The sequence below is a fragment of the Megascapheus bottae genome, chromosome 32, assembly GCF_031878675.1.
Source record: "Megascapheus bottae isolate mThoBot1 chromosome 32, mThoBot2.hap1, whole genome shotgun sequence".
Lineage (NCBI taxonomy): Eukaryota > Metazoa > Chordata > Mammalia > Rodentia > Geomyidae > Megascapheus > Megascapheus bottae.
The window spans coordinates 6,002,425-6,025,630 of record NC_143540.1 but is presented as its reverse complement, the minus strand read 5'-3'; the positions used below and the strand labels follow the sequence as shown (position 1 = coordinate 6,025,630).

At 44.4% G+C, this 23,206-nt stretch overlaps 1 protein-coding gene across 7 annotated transcripts in view; it reads right to left on the bottom strand.

The window, feature by feature from the left end:
• Positions 1–4,987: 4,987 nt before the first annotated feature.
• Cpne4 (copine 4) overlaps positions 4,988–23,206 on the bottom strand; it is a 263,345-nt gene continuing 245,126 nt past the window's right edge. For 6 of the 7 annotated variants that reach the window (XM_090323595.1, XM_090323596.1, XM_090323597.1 and 3 more), the window contains 7 exons: positions 23,114–23,173; positions 17,294–17,427; positions 13,636–13,690; positions 12,080–12,131; positions 10,904–11,037; positions 7,724–7,960; positions 6,246–6,968 (listed from right to left, as the gene is read on the bottom strand). In XM_090323595.1, the coding sequence (XP_090179721.1) occupies positions 6,783–6,968; positions 7,724–7,960; positions 10,904–11,037; positions 12,080–12,131; positions 13,636–13,690; positions 17,294–17,427; positions 23,114–23,173 (858 nt within the window). In that variant the 3' untranslated portion in view covers positions 6,246–6,782. Of the gene's footprint in view, positions 5,128–6,245; positions 6,969–7,723; positions 7,961–10,903; positions 11,038–12,079; positions 12,132–13,635; positions 13,691–17,293; positions 17,428–23,113; positions 23,174–23,206 lie in introns of those variants that run through there. The other variant, XR_016533502.1, reaches the window with a different exon arrangement.

The following is a 23,206-nucleotide window of genomic DNA, read 5'->3' as shown; positions in this document are numbered from 1 at the left end:
TCGGCGTGCTTTCCCTACATGGTGTGCGTTTAAACTTTAGAGGAATGAGGTAGAGAGGGGACAGGATTCCTTCAGAGGTTAAAGATCATTCACTCACCCTGGGGAAACTTGTGCTGGGCACTGCTTTCCTAATTTTATACTGATTAATCCTCACAGCAAATGAACGCAAGCTGTCTGATTTATACCATAAACAAGGGTCCACATACTGAGAATCTAGGTGCAGGCCCAAAACAACACATAGCTAACTGGTGGGCAGTTTGGGCACTGAAACAGGGGTGGCAAGAATTGATAAAGAAACCTGGTTCTCCTCCCCACCCCCCCCCCCACCAATCATGAGGTTCCTAGGATTGATTTGCAATTTGTTGCTACCAAAAAGATCAAGGTCTTCTTATTCAGGAGGCAGGAGAGCTGAAGGATTGTGGTTCAAAGCCAGCCCATGCAGGAAAAAAAGAAAGAAAGGAAGGAAGAGCATGAGAAACCAGCAAAACAAAACAACACTGGACTGGAAATGTGGCTCAAGCGGTACAGCACTGGCTTTAAAAAGAAAGCCAAGAAGAGGCTGTTGCTCAAGTGGTAGAGCACTAGTCTTGAGCAATGGGACAATGCTCAGGCCCTGAGTTCAAGTCTCATGACTGACCAAAAAAGCCAAGAAGAGTACAAACACTGGCAGAAGAGGAGAAAAGAAAAGAAGAGAAAAGGGCTGGGAGTTTGGCCTAGTGGTTAAAGCGCTTGCTTAGCATGCATGAAGGCCTGGGTTCGATTCCTCAGTACCACATACATAGAAAAAAGCCAGAAGTGGTGCTGAGGTTCAAGTGGTAGAGCTCTAGCCTTGAGAAAGTCCAAGGACAGTGCTCAGGCCCTGAGCTCAAGCCCAGGACTGGCAAAAAAAAAAAGAAGAGAAAAATGAGTGTTCTTTTTCTACTAAACTTTCCTATTACTTTCACAATGTTCCTATCTTACCTGAATTTTTCTGTTGCCAGATGCTAGAACCAAGGTTGATGGCTGAGTTGACTTTTTGGCAGCATGAATGAATTAGCTGGTTGGGCAGCTCATGGACTCCTAACCAGGAGCAAATTCTAGATACAGAAAGGATTCATGTTGTAGGGAGACTCGTGATGAGGCAATTGATAGCTAATGTAATGTTAGCACAAACCCATCCTGGGTTCTAGTTCCTGCTTACTACCTGTGTGTGTGCCTACTATAAGCACACATTCAGTCTATTACTCCAAAATCCACACCCTTATTTTTCCAGATGAGTGTTTGTAGAAATTTTAAAATAGCTTTAAGGGGCCGGGAGTTTGACCTAGCAGTAGAGTGCTTGCCTAACATTCCTCGGTACTACATACATAGAAAAGGCTAGAACTGGTTCTGTGGCTCAAGTGGTAGAACACTAACCTTGAGGAAAAAGCCCAAGGACAATGCTCAGGCCCTGAGTTCAGTCCCCAGGACTGGCAAAAATAAATAAATAAAATAGCTTTAAAAATTTCGCTTTTTCATCCTCCATCGTGTGTGTGTGATGGTGGGTGAACAGTGTTGGAGTTTAACTCCAGGGCTTTGAACCTGTTAGGCAAGAGATCTACCACTGGAGCTGTGCCCCCAGCCTTTTATTCAGAAAATGTCTTGTAATTATGTATGAGTGGGTCTGATCAGGGATCCTTCTATTTATGCTTCCTGCATAGACAGGGGCACAGGTATGCGCTACCACACCCAGCTTTATTGGTTGAGGTGGAATTTTATGATCCTTGTCCTCCGACTGACCTGAACTGTAATCTTCCAGACCCCACACCCTGAATAAGGAGGATTACAGGTTTAATTTGCCCAGTGTGAACTCTGATTCTCCCTTCCCCACATACACACCACACCAGTTCTTGGGTTCGAGCTTGCAGTTTTATACTTGTCTTTCTCACTCATGATAGATTACCATTTGAGCCATAACCCAGTGAGGATTTTTAACAATGATTATTTTGGAGATGGAGTCTTGCACAGATCCTTTAGGTCTCAGTTTCCTCAGTAGCTAGGATTACAGGTGTGAGCTCCAGTGCCTGGTTCTAGTCACCTTTTAATACAGGTGCAGATATGTTGGCTTATGAGGTCTGAGTAAGGGTCAATATTTGGCTACTAGGTTCTACTTTTATTTTTTATTGGTGGTACTGGGGTTTGGGTACAGGACCTCAGGCATATGAGGCAAGCACTGTACCATTTGAACCATGCTACCAGCCCTTTTGCCTTAGTTTCTCAGTTAAGAGGTGACATTTATTTACATTTTGATCCAAGCCAGTCTCAAACTGCAATCTTCTTCTCTCTGCCGCTCACACCCACCGCTTGGGTTACAGGCATGCATCCGCCATTCCTGGCTTGTTTTTTGAGAGAGGGTCTTGCCAAATCCTCCACTCTGGGGTTGGTTAGACTCCAGATGTGATCCTCAACTTCACTTCCCAAGTGTCAGGGGTTACAGGTGTGAGCGGCAGCACCCCGCTCTAGAGCCCTTCTTGCTCGCATAGTGTGTGGAGCACGTGCTCTGTGTTGTGTGGCAGCCCCTGTCGGGAAAAGACAATGAGGAGAGCACCCGGGATTTGTGCCCAGTGAAGCCTAGGGGCCAAGAGAAGCAGCACGAAGCTGGGGTTGTCTCTGTGCACGTGGGTTGAGATGATTGTATCATCTGCCTTCTCCTCCATATACAGACAAAAACGGCTGGCCTAAAAAGATTATATATACCCAAAGGACACGAGCACATGATCCAGCGTGGAAGACACATATTTAGACAGAGGAGAAACTTACCTTCACATGTACTGAGCAACTGACCTTCCAACTGTGCCTGGATTGTCCCCAACAGGGGGGCAAGAACTGGACAGCTGGCTGAGGTGGGCCCAGAAGGAGGAGAGGACAAACTGCAAAAGGACAGGGGATGCAGGGGAGCGGGGAGGACGTGGTGAACCCGCACAGGGGTCATGCAGTGACTGTATTTCCTCCATCTGCGCTCTTTAGACTCTAATCAGGCCCGGTACCATCGTCATGGCAACGTGCCCAGCTGTACTGCTGAGCGGAGACAGGATTCCCTTGGTAACTGAGGAGCCCAGGAGATGATGCTTAAAATAATATATTTTTTTCTACCCAGGCAGAAATGCCTTTGCAGCTTTATTAAGCATGAAACATCCTGGGGAGGGGAGCTTTCTCTCTCGTTTTCTTTCTCCCTCAAAGAAAGGCTGGAATAGCCAACCCAGGCGTCAATGTTGTCTTCACTCTAGAAAGTACACTCCATATGGCTGGAGCCCGTGAGCGTCACACCTGCATTTCTGAGAGCTGATGCTGGTCAGAATTATATCAATTATCTGGAAACAGAGTAAGACATCTCTTGGTTGGAATCACCGGGCTTCATCGGCTTTCTTTTCTATTTCCTATTGGAGTCTCAGCAGTCTCTCCATTGGCAAAAATAGTCCTGTCTCTCAAGAGTCAAACACAGGGCCAGGCACTGATGGCTCACGCCTGTCATCCCAGCTCCTCGGGAGGCTGAGGTCTGAGGATCGCCGACGGACGCTAGCCTGAGCAGGAAAGTAGGTGAGACTCTTCATTTCCAGCAAAAAAAAAAGTCACAAGTGGTGCAGTAGCTCAAGTGGAAGAGCACTAACCTTGAACACAAATTGGCGCAAGGACAGTGCCCAGGTTCTGAGTTCAAGCCCCAGGACTGGCCAAAAAAGAAGAAAAAAAGTCAAACATATGTGTCATTGAACCTGACAGTTTCTCACGATGTATGCTGCCTCTTCTCACACACTCTCCCACTCTAATTTTCCCCTCGTTTCGAGGCCTGCCTCTCTTTGTCGTGCGTGTGTGTGTGTGTGTGTGTGTGTGTGTGTGTAAGTCTTAGGCCACCACTGTCACCCCTACATTTCTAACTTTCAGAAATCTGCTAAATACTATGCAGCTGTATATGCTAGTCCTGGGGCTTGAACTCAGGCTGTGGGCATTGTCCCTGAGCTTTTATGCTCAAGACTACCGCTCTATCCTTTGAGCCACAACTCTACTTCTGGCTTTTTGCAGGTTCCTTGGAGATGAGAGTCTCACGGAGCTGGGTGTGGTGGCTCACACTGCAATCCTAGCTACTCAGGAGGCTGAGATCTAAGGATCAAGGTTCAACGCCAACCTGGGCACAAAAGGACCTGAGATTCTTATCCCCAGTTAACCTCTAGAAAACGGAAATGGGGGTTGGCTCAAGGGTAGGGTGGTAGCCTTGAGCTGAAGAGCTCAGGAACAGTGCCTAGGCTGAGTTCAAGCCCCATGACCCATAAACAAACAAAAAGAGTGTCATGTATTTTCCTGCCCAGGCTGGTTTGGACCCACGCTCCTAAGATCTCAGCCTTCCTGAGTAGCCAGGTTGACAGGCATGAGTCACCAATGCCTGCCCATTAAAATGCTTTACAAAATGTGCTACCAACCACGTACAACCAGTGGTACTAAATACTTTACAGATGCCACAAGGGATAGGGATGTCTTTGGGAGAGTTCTGAGAGGCAGACACCACCCCATCCATTGTGCAGATAGGGAAATGAGGCTTGGGAAAGACAGAAGTAAATCTCCAGTCACTAGGGACACAAAAGCTTACCGTATCCTCAGACAATCTGCTTGGTATTGAGGAGAGAGGCTCACAGCAAGGGTTAAATGTGCTTCCACAAGGGAGCCAGTTTTGTGGGCAGAATGGCCCCTCAGTGATGTTCAGTTGAATCCAAAGATATTAACAACAAAAGAAACAGACAGAATGCACTGGGGGTTTCTGTGCCCTCGTTCTATTGAATATAAATGATAATATATTAAAAATAAAACACTAAATCAAATAATATATATTACAGTTAAATATATATATGTCACTCTTCATTTGCTTCCTATTAAACTCTAAGTGAATGAGTTTAGATTATGAAGTGATTTTTCCCCAGCTGAATCTGATCCCCGTGGAGAGACTTGTAATATTCCACACGGCTGTCCACTTGGGATTTGACATTTGGGGCTCGGATTGCTTTTCATGAGGCTGGGCTTGCAATTCCTCTGGATTTTAGCATCAAGGCTGTGGGTTTACCTTGCTACGAATGCAGGAAGTTCTTTTTTCGTTGGCTTTTTCTTTCTTTTCTTCTTTTTTACCTACCCACATACATAGATAGGGACATTCATATGCTGCTTAAAAACAGCCACCAGGTTATTTCTATCATACAAAATCTAAATATTTCATTTATCTATCCATCTATCAGCTATCCATTTATTATGTATCTATATTATCCATCATCTATCTCTATATTTAGCATCCATCTCTTTACCATTTATCCATCTAACATCTATATTTGTAATATATTTATCATCTATTATCCATTATTTAGCTGTCTATGCATGCTGGTACTGGTGTTTTGAACTCAGGGCCTTGTGCTTTCGTTTGGCTTATTTTTACTTAAGGCATTCTACCACTTGAACCACATCTCCACTTCAGCTTTTTTTTCTTTTTGTCTAAGCTACCTTTGAACTACAATCCTCAGATCTTCATTTCCTGAGTGGCTAGAATTACAGGCATGATCTACCAACACCCAGGGAGAACCTAAATATTTCAATTTCCTTGTTTGTTGGAGACAATGGCTTTTGTGTTCTCATGGCACCATTAAAGAGCTATTACCAGAAAGAACTCTCCCCCCCCCCCACAAAACCTAGGCCTGCTAGGAAAAAGAAACAAAGGCACAACTCTTAGAAATAATTCTGTAGGTACCCAATTTATTCATAAAACAATACATGTTAAATATTGATGACTTTTTCCAAATCATATACTTTTTAAAAACAAACCATCATTCCCAAAATGTTGTATACATTTGGTTGACATGTATTTGCAAGATTGAGATTTGTAATTATAACTCTGGAGATAATACAAGGTCTTTAACTGGATGATGGGTACTGTTCCCCTACCTCAGCAAATAACAGATTTATTTTGCCTAGTGATTTATTTTGCCATCTTTCTAACAAAATTTTTTTCCAATGTGTGCTTTTTATGCTTGTAAAACAATTGTGTATTCCTCTGAAAGAATTCTGTTTTATTTTACAAATAAAACACTTAGGTAATTTGTGTGCATGGTATAAAGTATTAGGGCCCATGAGCAAAATGCCCCAGAATTCATTTCCAAAAGGCAATCACTAGGTGGATAACTTTTAGAGCAGAGAAACCTTCCTTTGCAGGGAGGAATGAGAAATAAAAACTGCCAGAATAGTGTAAGGTTTTTATTATTATTATTATTATTATTATTGTTCTGCTTCTTGTTAAATATCATTATCATTATTATTTTAAACATGCAAAATACAGTCCATGCATCTGCCTTGTTTTTTTGAAGTCTTTTGTCCCCTAGCAGATAAAATCAAGTATGTTTGTTTATTATTATTATTATTATTAATTTTTTTGGCTATCAACATTCGATAAATGTTTCAAAATGCTTTACAGTGTAAAGATAATAAGAAATTTAGCAAAATTTCAACAAACCTGTATAAAAAAACGGATACGTGTGCCATTTTTTTTTAATGTCAAGGCGACATGCTGAAAAGACTTATGTGGTGGGTATTTCGGATTTCTCTGTAAAAACGTCTTGAACAATACAAGGGCGGAACTGATCAGGGCCTTTGGATTATACATGCAAAAGGAAACAAACAAACAGAAAAGATCAAGTTAGGTAAAAATCGCCAAAACGTGCTATTTTTAAATGTGCATGATTATTATTATCAATCATAATGATTAATGTTTTTTTTTTTTTTTAAGTAGAGGAGAAGTATTAAATCTTAGCCGGGTGCTGGGCTGGGTTGGAGGACTCTGTAAAAGTGGTTCCTGGGGCAAGTGGTCTGGAAGACTCGTAGACTTCTGACGAGCATTTTGGTTTGATGCCTTTGCCATTATAATAGTCCACCACTTGGTTTGGGACTTCTGCCAGCACACTCTTGGCAAGGGCAGCCGGGGATGCCTGGAGGGGTGGGGGAAGGAGGCGGGGGGGGGGGGGAGAAGAAGACATCACATGAACTTGCTTGTTCTGTGCTGAGTAGCTGGTCCCATGCAAAACCCACTTGAGCCAGGAGTCAGGGCGCACACCTGTCATCCTAGCTACACAGGAGGCTGAGATCTGAGGATCCCAAACGCCAAGCCAGCTGGGATGGGGAAAGACCATGAGACTCTTCTGGGCAGCCAGAAATGGAGCCGAAGAGCAAAGTTGGCAGAGCGCTAAGCCTTGAGCACACAAGCTCAGGGACAGTGTCCGGACTTTGAATGTAAGCCTCAGAACTGGCACAACAAAACAAACACAAAACAAGCCAAAAAGACATTCCCCCACCCTCGGGGGAAAAAAATGCCATGCTTACTCATAAACCTGGAGAGAAAGACTTGTCAAAAAGGGGCCCGATGGGGCCAGGAGTGTGGCCTAGTGGTAGAGTGCTCGCCTACCATGCATGAAGCCCTGGGTTCGATTCCTCAGTACCACATACACAGAATAAGCCAGAAGGAAGCAGTGCTGTGGCTCAGGTGGTAGAGTGCTAGCTTTGAGCAAAAAGGAAGCTCAGGGACAGCGCCCAGGCCCTGAGTTCAAGGCCCAGGACTGGCACTGCCTCCCCCCACCAACAGACAAAGAAGACACAAGGCAGGCAGGCTACTGCACATCCTGGTGGCCAGGCTGGGGGGGGGTGGACGGGCCAGCATGCTTTGGGGGTGGGGGCCAGGCAGGCGTACGTGTTTGAAGTTCCTGAAGGGCACAAACTGCACGATGTCACGAAGGACGGGCTCCCCCTTGGGGGACCTCAGGATGCCGTCGTCGCCGTCCAGCATCTGCATGTCACTGAAGTCGGCATTGCCCACGCCCACGATGATGACTGACATGGGCAGATGGGAGGCATGGACGATGGCCTCCCGGGTGTCGGCCATGTCCGTGATGACGCCGTCTGTCAGGATCAGCAGGATGAAGTATTGCTGGGGGACAGTGGGGGAGAGGCGAGGACAAGGAGGTGAGGGTGGACATCTCCGGAGGGAGCCCCCGAGGGTTTAGGGTGATGATCAAGGCGGGGGAACGGGGTCACAGGAGGCCAGGGGAAATGGCATCACCGAGATTTGAACTCGGGGCTTTGTGCTTGCTAGGCAGGTAGTCTGACCACTTGAGTCCTGGCCCCGGCTCTTTTCCTTTTTTTTTTATGGGTTGTGGGACTTGAACTCAGGGCCCTGGGGCTGCCCCCCCCTCCAGCCTCTTTGCTCAAGGTTAGCGCTCTACCACTTGAGCCATAGCGCCACTTCCAGTGTTTGAATGGTTGAGTGGGGATGAGGGTTCATGGCTGGCGTGTGTAATCCTAGCTACTCAGGAGCAGATCTTAGGATCTAGGTTCAAAGCCAGCCCCAGGCCTAGAGTTTAAGCCCCGTAAACAAAAGAAAAAAAAAGAGTCTTATGGGGACTTTACATGTCCAGTCTGGCTTTGAACCACAATCCTCAGATGTCAGCCTCCTGAGTCGCTAGGATCAGGTGTGAGCCACTGGTGCCTGCCTGCCTTCTTTCTTTTTTTTTTTTGCCAGTCCTGGGCTTGAGCTCAGGGCCTGAGCACTGTCCTTGGACTTTCTCAAGGCTAGAGCTCTACCACTTGAGCCTCAGCACCACTTCCGGCTTTTTTCTATGTATGTGGTACCGAGGAATCGAACCCGGGTCTTCATGCATGCTAGGCAAGCACTTTAACCACTAGGCCAAACTCCCGGCCCCTCTTTCTTTCTTTCTTTCTTTCTTTCTTTCTTTCTTTCTTTCTTTCTTTCTTTCCTTCCTTCCTTCCTTCCTTCCTTCCTTCCTTCCTTCCTTCCTTCCTCCCTCCCTCCCTCCCTCCCTCCCTCCCTCCCTCTCTCCCTCGCTCCCTCCCTTCTTTTCTTTTAACTTGTATTTTGGATAGGGTCTGGCATTTTTGCCTGAGGACGGCCTTGAACTCTGATCCTCCTGACCTATTTCTCTCAGATATCTGGGATTGTTATTGTTGAGTCTAATGAATTTCAATGAATTTGACCGTTTCATCTTTTAAGTATACTTAAGTGTTAACTAAATATGTGGAGATACAGTTTCAATGATCAAATTTACAGTGTCTAAATTGAGATCATGTATTTATAACAACACATCACCCATATCGAGGTGCTTTGAATATACAACATACACACAGGTTTTTAAAGTCTCAATTTAAATTAAAAAGGACAGAAAATACCTCATTAATACATTCACATGGAATAGATGCTAAGCCGGCTATTCTGGGTTTTAAGTAGGACATACTATTAAAATGGACTTCCTGGCTTCTTTTAGCTTTAAAAAGAAAATATAGCTACTACTGAAATTAAAATATTATCTAGTCAAAACACATTATCTGTGTGTGAAAAGAGCATAATGAAATCTGTGAAAAACTTAAAAATTCAGTAAAGGGAAAAGAAAGGGGATGAAGAAAGATTAATATAGATAGAATGAATTTGATCAAATGACTTTATATGCACATATGTACAGCATGAGGAGATGTGGCACTAGAGGACTATTTTTTTTAATGTAGCATTTTGGCATCCAGGATCAAATGAAATAGACAATTTCAGGCATCAGTAACATTCTGCCCAATATGAAAAAGGAAGTCATGAAGCTAAAAAAATACCAATATCACTACAAAACTATATAGAAAAATGATAGCAATCAAGTTTGGTGTGTGTGTGTATGCTGGGGTTTGAACTCTGAGCTTGTGCTTGCTTATTTTTTTCACTGAAGGCTAATGCTCTACCACTTGAGCCATATCTCCAGTTCCAGTTTATTTGCTGGTATTGGGAGATAAGAGTCTCACAGATGTGACTGCCTGGCTTGACTGTAAAATGGGATTCTCCAATTTCAGTTTCCTGAAGAGCTAGGATTACTGGAGTGAGCCAACCGTACACAACTGGCTATGTCTAAAATAGGAGGCCAAGACTCATGTTTTTCCCTGTCTTATAGTCTTTGTGTGTGTGTGTGTGTGCATGTGTGTGTGTGTGTGCGTCCCCTCATAAAAATAAAGCATGAAGTTGGGCACTCATGGTTCATGCCTGTAATCCTACCTACTTAGAAGGCTGAGATCTGAGGATCATGGCTTGAAGCCAGCCTGGCGAGGAAAGTCTAAGAGACTCTTATCTCCATGAACCACCAGAAAACTAGAAGTGGTGCTATGGCTCAAGTTGTAGAGCAAAAAGACCAAAAAGTGTGAAACATATTTTGTGTGATGTTTCATATTGCCTGTATTTTATCACCAGGAAGTACTTTTATTTCTGAGGCAGGTTACTTCCATGTGGACTTTGGGGGTGCATTGGAATGCTAGCTTAGTTTTGGATTTATTTTTCTGCCCGTCTTGGGGCTTGAACTCAGGACCTGGGCACTGTCCTTGAGCTTTCTCCAGGCTAGTGCTCTACCATTGGAGCCACAGCACCACTCCTGGCTTTTTCTGTGCATGTGATACCGAGGGCTCGAACCCAGGGCTTCGTGCATGCTAGGCAAGCGCTGTACCTCTAGGCCACGCTCCCTGTCTCTTAGGTCTTTTCATTTTTCTTTCTTCTTCACTGGGACAAGAAAATGGGCATGAGGTAGTTCCCTGAACAGTGTACCTTCCTCTGTCTGGTGTTTCCTGTCCTGAAGCAATGTGGCTGCCATTTGCCATGTGTCACCTCTAGGGCTCACATCCCAGCAGAGGTGGCTCTGAGCATCTCTTTTTTTTGGGGGGGAATGATAAAATTGAAGATAGGGCCAGGTGAAACAGCTTGTCTAAATTCACAAACTCACGTGGGCAGAAACGCTGGGCTTTGTTGTGGGACTGGAATGGGTAGACAGGGCCAGGATCCATCTGAGGGAAAGGGAAGCACCCAGCTCCCACTGACTCATGACCCTGCCCTTACCGACGCCTCCTTGGTGTTGGTCTCTTCCGAGGCGGACTTGGCTACTTTCTGAATGATGGGTGCAATGTTGGTGGGCCCGTACAGCTGGAGCTTCGGCAGACAGCTCTGATATGCTTCCACAACTCCCTGAATCCCTGAGGCGGGAAGGACAAAGATCAGTGAGTTCCACGGTCCCTTCACATATAAGTATGATCCAACACACACACACACCATTCTCCAAAGAGTCCTCTGGGTTTTATTTATTTATTTGAGAGTTAGGGCATTTCCTCCTTCCTTCCTTCCTTCCTTCCTTCCTTCCTTCCTTCCTTCCTTCCTTCCTTCCTTGCTTCCTTTGTTGGTCATGGGGGCTTTAACTCTGGACCTGGGCACTGTCCCTAAGCTCTTCAGCTCAACCACTTGAGCCACAGTGCCACTTCTGGTTTTCTTCTGGTTTTCTGGTGGTTTATTGGAGATGAGAGGCTTGTGGACTTTCCTGCCCCAGCTGGCTTCGAATCCCAATCCTCAGATCTCAGCCTCTTGAGTAGCTAGGATGACGGGTGAGTCTCAACTTCTGTGAGACTCTTATCCCCAATTAACCACCAAAAAGCATGAAATGAAGCTATGGTGCAAGCGGCAGAACAGTAGCCTTGTGCATAAAAGCTCAGGGACAACACCCGGTCCATAAATTCAAGCTCAAGGATGTGTGCATGCATACATGCACACGCATGCACGTGCGCGCACGCGCGCGCACACACACACACACACACACAAATCCCTGTCTTTTGCCAACATGTTGAGAGTGATTTCCACATTTCCTGCCTCTCCCTACACCTGCAAGAGAAGAACTTATAGTGAATATATATATATATATGATGAAAACTTAGAATGCACGAAGATGGACAAGACCTCTTTGTCCATCAGTTGAAATTCTTCCTCTTCTTCCTTACGAAAGGAATCCAAGACTAAACCAAGATAGTCTTGCTGGAAACTTCAATCTTTTCCCAGCTGTCATTCTTCTACTCTTGTTATTTGGGGTCGGGGTAGTAGCAGGGTGTGTTTGATCTAGAAAACCCACAGCTCTGCTGGGACCCATCATAAGTGATACTGTGATGCTGTAATAAAGTGATGAGAAACACAGATGGGCCAAGAAGAAATGGGAAGATTTAGGGAATGACAAAGTGTAAGGCTTTGCTTTACCTGCACATTCAGGATTGTCTTCATTAAAGTTGATTGCAAAGTCATGAGAAACCTAGATATCAATTAACATTAAAAAAAAAAAAAGGAGAATTACAACTTGAATCCAGTGGAGAGGTGCTGGGAGCGGGGGTTAGGGGTTACAAATGGGTGCTGTTACTCTTGTTCTGTATTTAGCAGCAGAAACCATTTTTTAAAGCCCTTCCACAATCAATTTGTGATAGAGGATGAAATCTAAGCTCCCTGGGTAGTTAAAGTGACAAGGAAGATTTTTTTTTTTAATTCCCCCTAGAATCAGATAAATGCTAGCAGGAAGAGAAAATTTTTTAAAAAAGGAAAAATGTTCAGGAAAAAATATCTCACTGCCAAATAATTTCTAGTTTGAACTGGCCCCTAGCTAGAGGTTTATATTAGGGTGAATTTCTATTGGGTCTGGTGATTGAAACAAACTTAAGCCAGGCGCTAGTGGCTCATGCCTGTAATCCTGACTACTCAGCAAGCTGAGATGTGAGATGGCAGTTTGAAGCTAGCCTGAGCAGGGAAGTCTGTGAGACACTTAACTTTAGTCAACTACTCAGGGGAAAAAAAAGCCACACATGGTGCTGAGCATTAGATTTGAGCAGAAAGAAGCTTGGGGACAGTTTCTAGGCCCTGAGTTCAAGCCTCAGGACCAGCAAAATAAACAAACAAAAGATAACTCAATCCTTTTGGTGATCTTTACCACGACTCTGGCTAATCTGTTGACACTTAAGGATCATTCTGATGTGGTACACAGAACTCTAGGCCAGGATGATTTTGACACATATCCAGGTAAAATATATCTCATATTCCATTATACTTTTTTTTGGTCAGTTGTAGGGCTTGAACTCAGGACCTGGGCACTCTCCCTGAACTTTCTCTGCTCAAGGCTAGTGCTCTTCCCCTTTGAGTCACAACTCTACTTCTAGTTTTCTAGTGGTTCACTGGAGATTACAGTCTCATAGACTTTCTAGTTCAGGCTGGCTTTGAACTGCAATTCCTCAGATCGCAGCCTCCCGAGTAGCTAAGGTTATAGGCATGAGCACCAGTCCTGGTTCAGGCCACCTTTTATGCCTAGTGGGTTGGTTGCCAGAATTTTGAGTGGTTCGTAGAACAGTCAGAAATGGGACATTTTACAGAATGTCCCCAACTTCTTTAATAAACAGGCGTGTCCCATATACTCTGTGCCCTGGATACTGCTCACAGGGTACAAGGTCTATCCTGTTGTGAGGCTTCTAGACCTCTGTAGCTAGGCTGGACAGGGAGGCCAGTGTGGAATGCCAAGCTAAGGAGAAGGAAGACAGGCCACAGAGACACGTGGCTCCACCCATGGCTTCTCCAGGGGCCACTCAGGGAGAGATGGGCTCTAGGAGCAGAAGGTCTTTGATTTGACCGCCAAGATTGGCTTCTCCTCTTGACTTGTCAGTAATGAAGATATCAATGAGAACGTAGTGAAATTTGTGCTTATTTTGCAGGTTCAAGGTATTTGTGAGACCCTGTCTGTCTCAAGGAGATGAACGAGGCCGTGTCTACCCACTTACCGTGTATTCTGGGGGTATCCTGGCACCAAACCCAAAGGCCGGGAACATTTTGTCACTGAAAGTAAAAATTTAAAAAAATGGTTTCATTTTTTTTTTCCATCTAAGGAGGAAGAGGATTACAAACCAGCATATCTTTGCTAGTACTAATGTGGTAATGCCAAATGCTGGTTCACACTTCTTAATGGTGGTAATGGGGTGTGGTAATCTTCTGAGTTCATTACAGTCACGTTAGCACATCTTCTTTTAATTAGACATGCAGGTTTTTATAACAGATAATAGAAGGGCCCTCGAATTTTTTTTTTGGCCAGTCCTGGGCTTGAGCTCAGGGCCTGAGCACTGTCCTTGCACTTTCTCAAGGATAGAGCTCTACCACTTGAGCCTCAGCACCACTTTCAGTTTTTTTTCTATGTATGTGGTACCGAGGAATTGAACCCCGGTCTTCGTGCATGCTAGGCAAGCACTCTACCACTAGGCCAAACTCCCAGCCTAGGGCCTTGGAATTTTAATACACCCTTATTTTATCCTATTCTTACCTTCCTGCTTCCTCTGAAAGAAGCTCATAATTATATATAGTATTAAATATTATTTCCTATTGGCAATTCCAGTAACTAGACTCCCCTCTCCTCCCCTGTCCCCACCCCATGACCAACTTAACCAGGCAACAAATACAGCCCACCTTAAGATTTTGTGCTCTCAAGGCGGTATGAATACTGATGTTGGCTAAAGGCATATCTTTCTTACCCAACTAACTTTTATTTCACTTTTCTGGTTCATAACACAACTGTGATTTGTTCCTGGAAGAATTCTTTCTATTTCTCTAGTCTCTGAGTTAGTCAAGGATGAAAATAAATTCAGATTTAGGACTCATTTCTGAATGAGGACATTTATCCCTGAGGAAGAAAACTGCCCTCATCTGCCTGACATTGACAAAATCCAAGTAGCAAAGCCAGATTCTCACCCATCATCTCCTCATCGCCTGAGAAGTCATTCGAGACCTATGGTGGTGTTGACAAAATCTTACCAAAACACAGCCACGTTGACAAATCTGGGCTTAGAGATACAGAAAAGCTAGACTTCTTTAAAATCAAGTCTTTAGCTACTAGAAGGCTGAGATCTAAGGATCACAGTTTGAAGGTAGTTGGGGCAGGAAAATCTCTAAGACTCTAATCTCCAATTAATTGGCAAAAAACACTGGAAGTAGAACTATGATTCAAGTGGTAGAGTGCTATCCATGAGCACAAAAGCTAAAGGACAGTGCCCAGGCCCTGAGATCAAGGCCTAGGACACAGACACACACACAGACACAGACACACACACACATACACACTCCCCTCCCACGCAGAAAGCCAAGTCTAAATTCTCTAGAACATCACCAGTAACTCTTTCTCTTTTTGCTGTGTCATTCTAGGCTCCATGGCACATTGCATCGAGCTTGTATCAGAGGAAATATTACTGCTGATAAATAAGAGACTCACAACAGCTTATAGAGGATTATCCAAAGCTCTGAGGGAAAAAAAATAGGCTTCAGGATCTTGGAAATGGTGAAATACTTTGCCCCAGTAATTCCTGCCTACCAAAATCAAGGCTGGTGAGTCTCGGGTGGTAATTTTCCACCGCGTCTGCGAGTCTTTCTTTGGTAGGGGAGGGTCTTGCTTCTTCAAACTCTGCTTAGAAGTTACAGCCAAGGAATTCAGGAAGCTTCGCACCATTTCGATTTTTTTTCTTAGATGAGTTCAGGAGGGGGTGGATGTAAAATTCTATGCATTTCTAATCACTCATCCAGCATGTCAGCCTTCATAATATTCCTTTCATATATCTTAAGTCTCCTTTGGGGATGTGAAGTTTGTTGAGCATGGTACATGCATACTGTTATGTAATTGAGTTTTAAGAGTAGCAAGGTAAGAGAATATGCTTTACCTACATGGGGAATAATTAGTAAGCCAGGACAGATAAATTCTCTGAAGTTTACTACCACAAAGCTTCTCACTTAAAAAATGCTAAAAAAAAAAAAAAAGTCCAAACCTAAGCACAATAGACTAACCTCTATTCTCCTTGATAAAAACAAAACCTGGCAGAAAGATTTTATTTGGGAAGTAAGAAAAGGTAAGGCTAAGCACACAGGGAAAACAGAGAGGGTCAAAAGTCTTAAGAACTCAGGACTGAACAGGGGGCTAGCAGCTCAGCTATGCAGGGAGCTGAGATCTGAGGGTCATGGTTCAAAGCCAGTCTCAGCCAATAGCCAGTACTGATCTAAACTTTTTTCTTTTCTTAAAAAGACCTTTTTTTTTTTTTGCCAATCTTGGAGCTCGAACTCAGGCCTAGGCACTGTCCCTGAGCTTCTTTTGCTCAATGCTAGTGCTCTACCATTTGAGCTATAGCACCACTTCTGGCTTTTCCTGTGTATGTGGAACTGAGGAATTGAACCCAGGGCATCATACATGCAAGCACTCTACCACTAGGCCATATTCCTGGTTCCTACACTGATCTAATCTTGAACTCATCTCTATGCAAACACACATATCCACATGGCCACTAAATGTGTACTATGCAGACACACAGTAAGGCTAGTGAAAACAGTGACTTTACTTTTTTTTTGTGGGTCATGGGGCATGAGCTCTGGGCCTGGGTACTGGCCCTGAGCTCTTCAGCTCAAGGCTACCGCCCTACCCCTTGAGTCACAGTCCCACTTCCCGTTTTCTAGTGATTAATTGGAGATAAGAGTCTCATGTTTTTTTAGTGCCTGGGCTGTCTTTGAACCTCGATCCTCAGATCTCAGCCTCCTGAGTAGCTAGGATTATGCCTAGTTTACACAGTGACTTAGTTTATGGGGTGATATAGATCTGAGTTCAAATTCTGACTCTGGCTATGTGATAGTGTACAAATGATTTCACTTTATACTATCCTGCCATTTAAAAATAAGCGGGGTGCCAGTGGCCCCCATCTGTAATCCTAATTAGTCAGGAGAGTGAGGTCTGAGGAACACAGTTCAAAATCAGCCTGAGCAGGAAAGGCCATGAGTCATATTGTCAAATAACCATCCAATAGCCAGAAAGCGGAGCTGTGGCTCAAGTGGTAAAGGATCAGCCTTGAGGGAAAAAACTAAAGGATAACACCCAGGTCCTGAGTTCAAGCCCCAGTTAAAAAAATATATTCCAAGTTCATGTCAGACTAGACACAAACTCGTGCTTCTAAAACTTCAAAGTACCAACAAGTTAATGGGAAATCTTATGAAAAATGCAAATTTAGTAGGTCTGCAACGATGGTAGTCCAGGAATGAGCTGTGAATTAGTAGCAAGGGTAACATGTTTTAAGCCTTCTCAGAATGAAACAAATTGCTAGCCAGTGCTCTGTCCAATCAACTGCGAGAGGGAAGAACGGAGGTGAGACTGTGTTTGGATGACCAAAGTACACATGGCCTAAATGCCGTTACGCAAGGTCTGAAAATAGCGAAAGATGTATTTCTGTTATTTATGGAGCCTCTACACAGGACTTGTTAGACTTAAGTCCCACTCTTCTCAATTTCCAGTTACACATGCATATGTACACACACACACACACACACACACACCTCTCACTCATTTGCCAAGGATCAAGCAAAGACCATCTGACCTCTTTGGAGAGACAAAAAAGCTCCAGCTGCCAGCATGAAGTCTCTTACCTGTCATAATCTTGGCAAATCTCTCCCACGGCCACCAAGGCCTTCAGGTACTCGTTGGGTTGGTAAGGGTGGATGTAATGTAAGGAACAGCTGTTCCTGGGATCCCCATTGGAGGCAGTGAAATCTATAGCTACCTGCAAGAGAACGCAAGGACGATGAGTAGAACGGAAACGAATGCAGTGTGATTTCTACAGCCCTCCAATGCCTTCCTCCCTTTTCCTTGTCCAAACAGAATTGGAGGCGCACATGGATGTCAAAAAAACCTAGCCATCCTCAACGGGTAGGGCAGTAGCCTTGAGCTGAAGAGTTCGGGGACAATGCCCAGGACCAGAGTTCAAGCCCCGTGACCTACCAAAAAAAATAATAAGTAAAAAAACCTAGCCATCATTCAACAATGTCACTAGGTAGCAAGAGTAAAAGAAATGGGAAGGTGACCTAGTGGTAGAGTACTTGCCTAGAATGCATGAAGCCCTGGGTTCAATTCCTCAGTACCACATGAATAGAAAAGGCTGGAAGTGAATGCCATGGCTCAAGTGGGAGAGTGCTAGCCTTGAGCAAAAGAAGCTCAGGGACAGTGCCTAGGCCCTGAGTTCAAGCCCCAGGACCAACCAACCAACCAACAAAATAATAATTTAGATAAAGAAGGAAATAAACTTGTGGTCCTCACTTCCTAGCCCTTTCTCATAAGTTCAATGACTTAAAAATAAATAAATAAAGCTATTTCCTCACCTATTGAGATAGCAAGCAATAGTCTAAAGCATAGCTAGTCTAATTTTCTGGCTAATGGCAGTTCCTAAAATCTCCCTCCTGAAGCTAGAGATCAAATATCCTTTAAGGGGTGCGGGGGAGGGGGGTTCTCACTGCTCTTTACTGTTGGCATGAGTGGAAAGAGAACAGAGTGTGAAAGGTTAGATTTATTTTAGGAAGCAATGGGGAGGCAAAGCGAAAGATGGGATTAAGTTGAGAAATAAAAGCAAGAAAGTCACGGGGGGGGGGCGGGGAAATGCCAGTTTGGATTCCTGAACACTGGTGAGTTCAGCAGAGCCTCTGGTGTTCCAGTTTATCTGCTCTGAAGCATTTTAGGAGAACCAGGGGTTCTGGTACGGGCTCCAATCTTCTCAGCAGGCCACCAGAGAACAGGCACCCGTGGCTTCTCCTTCTGCCTGAGAAGCCACCACTCATTTTTGAAGCAGAACTTCGCAAAGAATAAAATAAATCACAGCACTCCCAGAAGTCACCAAGGCCCCAGTGGCATGGAGCTGGATTCTTAGCAAAGGTTGGGAGTGAATGGCAGTCCTCTACTTCTTACGGATGACTAATGGATCATCTTGTCCCATTTCTCATAATACCCATATTCTACCTTTCCCACACCACATCCCAAGAAAGCCTTTAAAATAGGTTTAGTACCCAATCAGTCTTGGTTAGAGGAGTTAATGTTAACTCTGGGTCATTTCTTGAACCAGCAGCTAAATTCTTCCTAAATCTTCTGTTGGGCTGGGGATGTGGCTTTGTGGTAGAGTGCTTAACTAACATGCCTGAAGCCCTGGGTTCAATTCCTCAGTACCACATACACAGAAAAGGCTGGCAGTGGAGCAAAAGAAGCTCAGGGACAGTGCCCAGGACCTGTATTCAAGCCCCAGGACTGGGGAAAAAAATAAAAAAAAAGATACAGCTAAGGGATAGAACCCAGGCCCTGAGTTCAAGCCTCAATACCAGCAGGCATGCACACACATGTACACACACACAGATAAATACATAATAAAAATGGCTTTATCATAGTCCACTTAGAGGCAGTTCTATAATTTGCACAGTCATTATTTTTATTGTTGGGTATTTCAGTGGCTGTCTCTGAAAAAAAAATGTGACCATGAACATTTTATTTTTCAGAGCTGGGGGTAGGGTGGGAGGTAAGATCTTTAAAAAAGTAATAACTTTTGAAGGAACCCTTTCATTCTTCTACTGTCTTCTTCCCAAGACACCTTATGGAGTCTGTCTCTTTAGTGATGTCTATCCATGATTCTGTCGGTGTGCGAAATCCTAGTATATGGTTTTATTTTCTGGCTGCTGTGCCATATGTCAAACTCCAGTCTCCTCTCTCCTCCTCTCACCTCCTCCAAGACTGTCTGCAGCTGTTGTGACTCCAGGCTTCGTCAGAGGTACAAAGCTTGTCCTCAAGGGGTGCCCTTGACTTCCTTCCACCCAAACCTGCGTGTATGGGCATTTTCTAGGATGTGGAGGATGCGGATTGTGTATCAAGTTCTCAAGTATCCAGGTGACCAAAAAAAGAATGAGAAATTATTGACCCAGCACTCCCTGGTAATACCCTGAATCTCCTCTTTTTTGCTGATGGCTGGGTTCTAGCCCGATCCTCTCCACTGAACCCTCACACCACTATCCTCCTTTACTGCCTCTTGCCTTTTCTTGTCAATCTCGTTTGCTTGCTTTTTTCTTTTCTTTCTTACTTATTTATTTATTGTCAGCACTTGAGCTTGGATGCATGATCTCATGCTCTCCTTTGTCATTGTTGTTGTTCAAAGCTGGCACTCTACCATTTGAGCCATCGCTCCCCTTTCTAGCTTTTTGATGGTTAATTGAAGATCTTCAAGGAGATAGAAGCATATCTTGGTCAAAGCTACTGAGTTTGCCCAGAATCCCCGCATCCTGTTAGATGCCAGTGGGAATTCTTGCCTCAGGAAGGCTCTGAGGTGAAGTTCCTGTAAAAAAAAAAAAAACAGAACTCTTTCCTCCTCTTCTTCTTTCCCTCTCCATGCCAAGGAATCTTATTTCCTCACTTCTCATCTCTCTTTCCACTTCCATTACATGTTGCTATATGCCATAATAAAATTATTGGATAGAAAATAAATATTCTCAGACTAAATTTATTATTATTATTATTATTATTATTATTGGCTAGTTATGGGGCTTGAACTCAGGGCCTGAGCACAGTCCCTAAGCTCTTTTTGCTCCAGGTTAGCACTCTACCACTTTGAGCCATAGCACCACTTCTGGTTTTCTGGTGGTTCATTGGAGATGAGTGCCACAGACTTTTCCTGCTCAGGCTGGCTTTGAACTGTGATTTTTCACATTGCAGCTTCCTGAGTACCTGGGATGAGCCAAGATCGACCAGTTGTAAGTTAATTAAAAAAAATTCACCCTTTGCATTATGGTACTTAAAAAGGTATTACATGGTAATGCTTCAGCAATAAGCCTTAGGGCCCAGGAGTTTGGCCTAGTGGTTAAAGTGCTTGCCTAGCATGCACGAAAACCCGGGTTCGATTCCACATACATAGAAAAAAGCCAGAAGTGGTGCTGAGGCTCAAGTGGTAGAGCTCTAGCCTTGAGAAAGTCCAAGGACAGTGCTCAGGCCCTGAGCTCAAGCCCAGGACTGGCAAAAAAAAAAAAAAAAAAAAAGATGATAGCCTTACCTGAAATCACCTTCCTGATACCAGAAATCACCTGACTGTCAACCACCGGACTGGGAGTCAGCAAAGGACCCTAGGCTGTGAGGTCACTTCCTCATCTGCTGAGGTCACTTCCTGAACCACCTCGATCATGCCTCCTTTGGACCCGGAGAGGTTCTCCAGTGTCTGAGGTCACTTCTGCCTCCACTGTGGTTCTGCCTCCCACCTTTCCCTTGGTCCCCACCCCCAGTCCCCACTTGCTCTTGGTCTCTTCTCTTTCGCTGTAAGCCTCCATCTTGTGGGGGCTGGCAGTTTGCTCTCCCCTCCCCGACAATAAACTCTTTTCTGCCTGAACTGTCTGGTTGGTCTCCTTTTGGTGACCCTTACAGTTATTAGAGGGCATTAGAAATGGAGACCCACACTGTAGTTGGTGGCACCGTATCAAGTGGAGAAGGTCAGGAGAGAAGAACAAGGCAGGCTGCAGGCATTAGAGGACTCAAGGCCCTCAGCTAAGAACCCTTTGGGGGCACACTTTTTTTTTTTTTTTTTTGAGAGGGAGAAAATGGGGAGCTGATTCTTTGTAGCATAACTCCAAGGGCAAAGCAAACCCTTGAAGGTTGAATAAAAGAGTTGTTCAAGAGCATCAGGATCTACAGAATCTAAAACAAACGGAAATCAATACAGCTTTCCCTCGGTGGTGGGGGCAAGTTGGGGGGAGGAGAGGTACCTATAAATAGTTTCCTGGGAAGCGATTTCCAGTTGTTCTCCTTTATGACATTGCTTGCTTTCTTACTTCCATGAGACTGGATCCCAAAGGGGAATCAACTCGGCGGACAGCTGGGGTATGTGTGTGGGGAGAGCAGATAAAACAGGCTTGTTATCTTCTGTATGAAACCAGTGTGTATCATTAGAGAAAGGTAGGCGATTAAAGGAAGGTGATTAAATATCCAGACGCTGGTGGCTCACTTGCCTGTCATCTGAGCTACTCAGGAGGCTGAGATGTGAGGATCATGGATCCAAGCCAGCTCAGGCAGGAAAGTCCATGAGACTTTTATCTCCAATGAACCACAGAACAAAGCCAGTAGTGGAGCTGTGGCTCAAGTGGTAGAGGTAGAGTGCTAGCCTTGACCAAATGGAGTGCAGGGACAGGGCCCAGGACCAATTTTTTTCTTTAAGTGATTATTCGACTTCTGTAAATATTCAAGGGTAAGTGAACACTGCTCTGAGTTTAGAGCAGGGAGATTAAGAGCTGGGAGAAGCTGGCCTATCAATCTCGCGATCATCTGTCTCATCCCCTGTGGAGCTGCCAATTTTATTAATCTTTGGGGAATCTCCCATCTCTGGTCCCAGGCAGAAGTTGGTTCTGTCTATTTTGGATCCAAATTGAAACAATAACAACAACAAAATATAACCCATTTTCTATGCTTTCCTCCTGTGACTAAGGTGTCCTAGGGAATGCACAAGGGCTGAGCTTCGTGATTACACTTCTCTAAGATGAGAAACAAATAGATACTGTACCTCTTGGGTATGCCCATGTTGTTTTTCCTATGGGTTTTTAGCACATTAAAAAATACCATCTGGGGATTTTCTTTCTGGAGGTTATAATGAGCCCTAAATCTAGGGAGATTCTGAATATTAAATGAGTGAAAGGCTGGGAGTGTGGTCTAGTGGTAGAGTACTTGCCTAGCATGCATGAAACCCTGGGTTCAATTCCTCAGTACCACATACACAGAAAGAGCCAGAAGTGGAGCTGTGGTTCAAGTGGTAGAGTGCTAGCTTTGAGCACAACAGAAGCTCATGAAGAGCGCCCAGGCCCTTACTTCAAGGCCCAGGACTGAAAAAACAAACAAACAAACAAACAAGTGAAAACCAATGGTTCCAAGGCAGACACAGATGTACAAACTTGACCTATCTGAGAACCTTAGAAAGACCCAGTCCAACTAAGACTAGGTACCCAGTCTGGTTTTCCCATCTTTGGAATTCACATTATGATAAACTAATTGCATGCACTGAATTTGTTCACATGAACACAACCAAGATGTAGACCTTTAGTTCGGCAGAATCTACTAGTGTGGCTCACTTCTTGCCCATCCTTCTCACCTAGTGATGGGAACTGGAAATATATACATGGCACCAAGCCTGGCAGTGTTACTGGAGGAAGAGGAAGCCTTGGGGAGGGCCAGCTGTGGCTGAAACATGAATTTCCTCAAATGATGTTGAAAACTAGACTTACTGACTAGGGGGAGAAAACAAATAAACAACACCGGGAGTATAAACTCATTTTCCAATGTGATTCTAGACAATATTTCAGCAATAGGTCTCGAACAAAGCTTGCCCCGGGTTTTCATAGGATTTTGAATCTCCATGTCCCTTGCCCTTCCCCCCTCCCCAACCCAGAACAAACATTGAAACAACTCACTGTAAACTGGATCTGACAGCCACCCATGATGTAGTCCAGGAAGGAATGCATCTTGTGAATCTGTGTAGGAGAGGAAAGTGGGTTAAGAACACT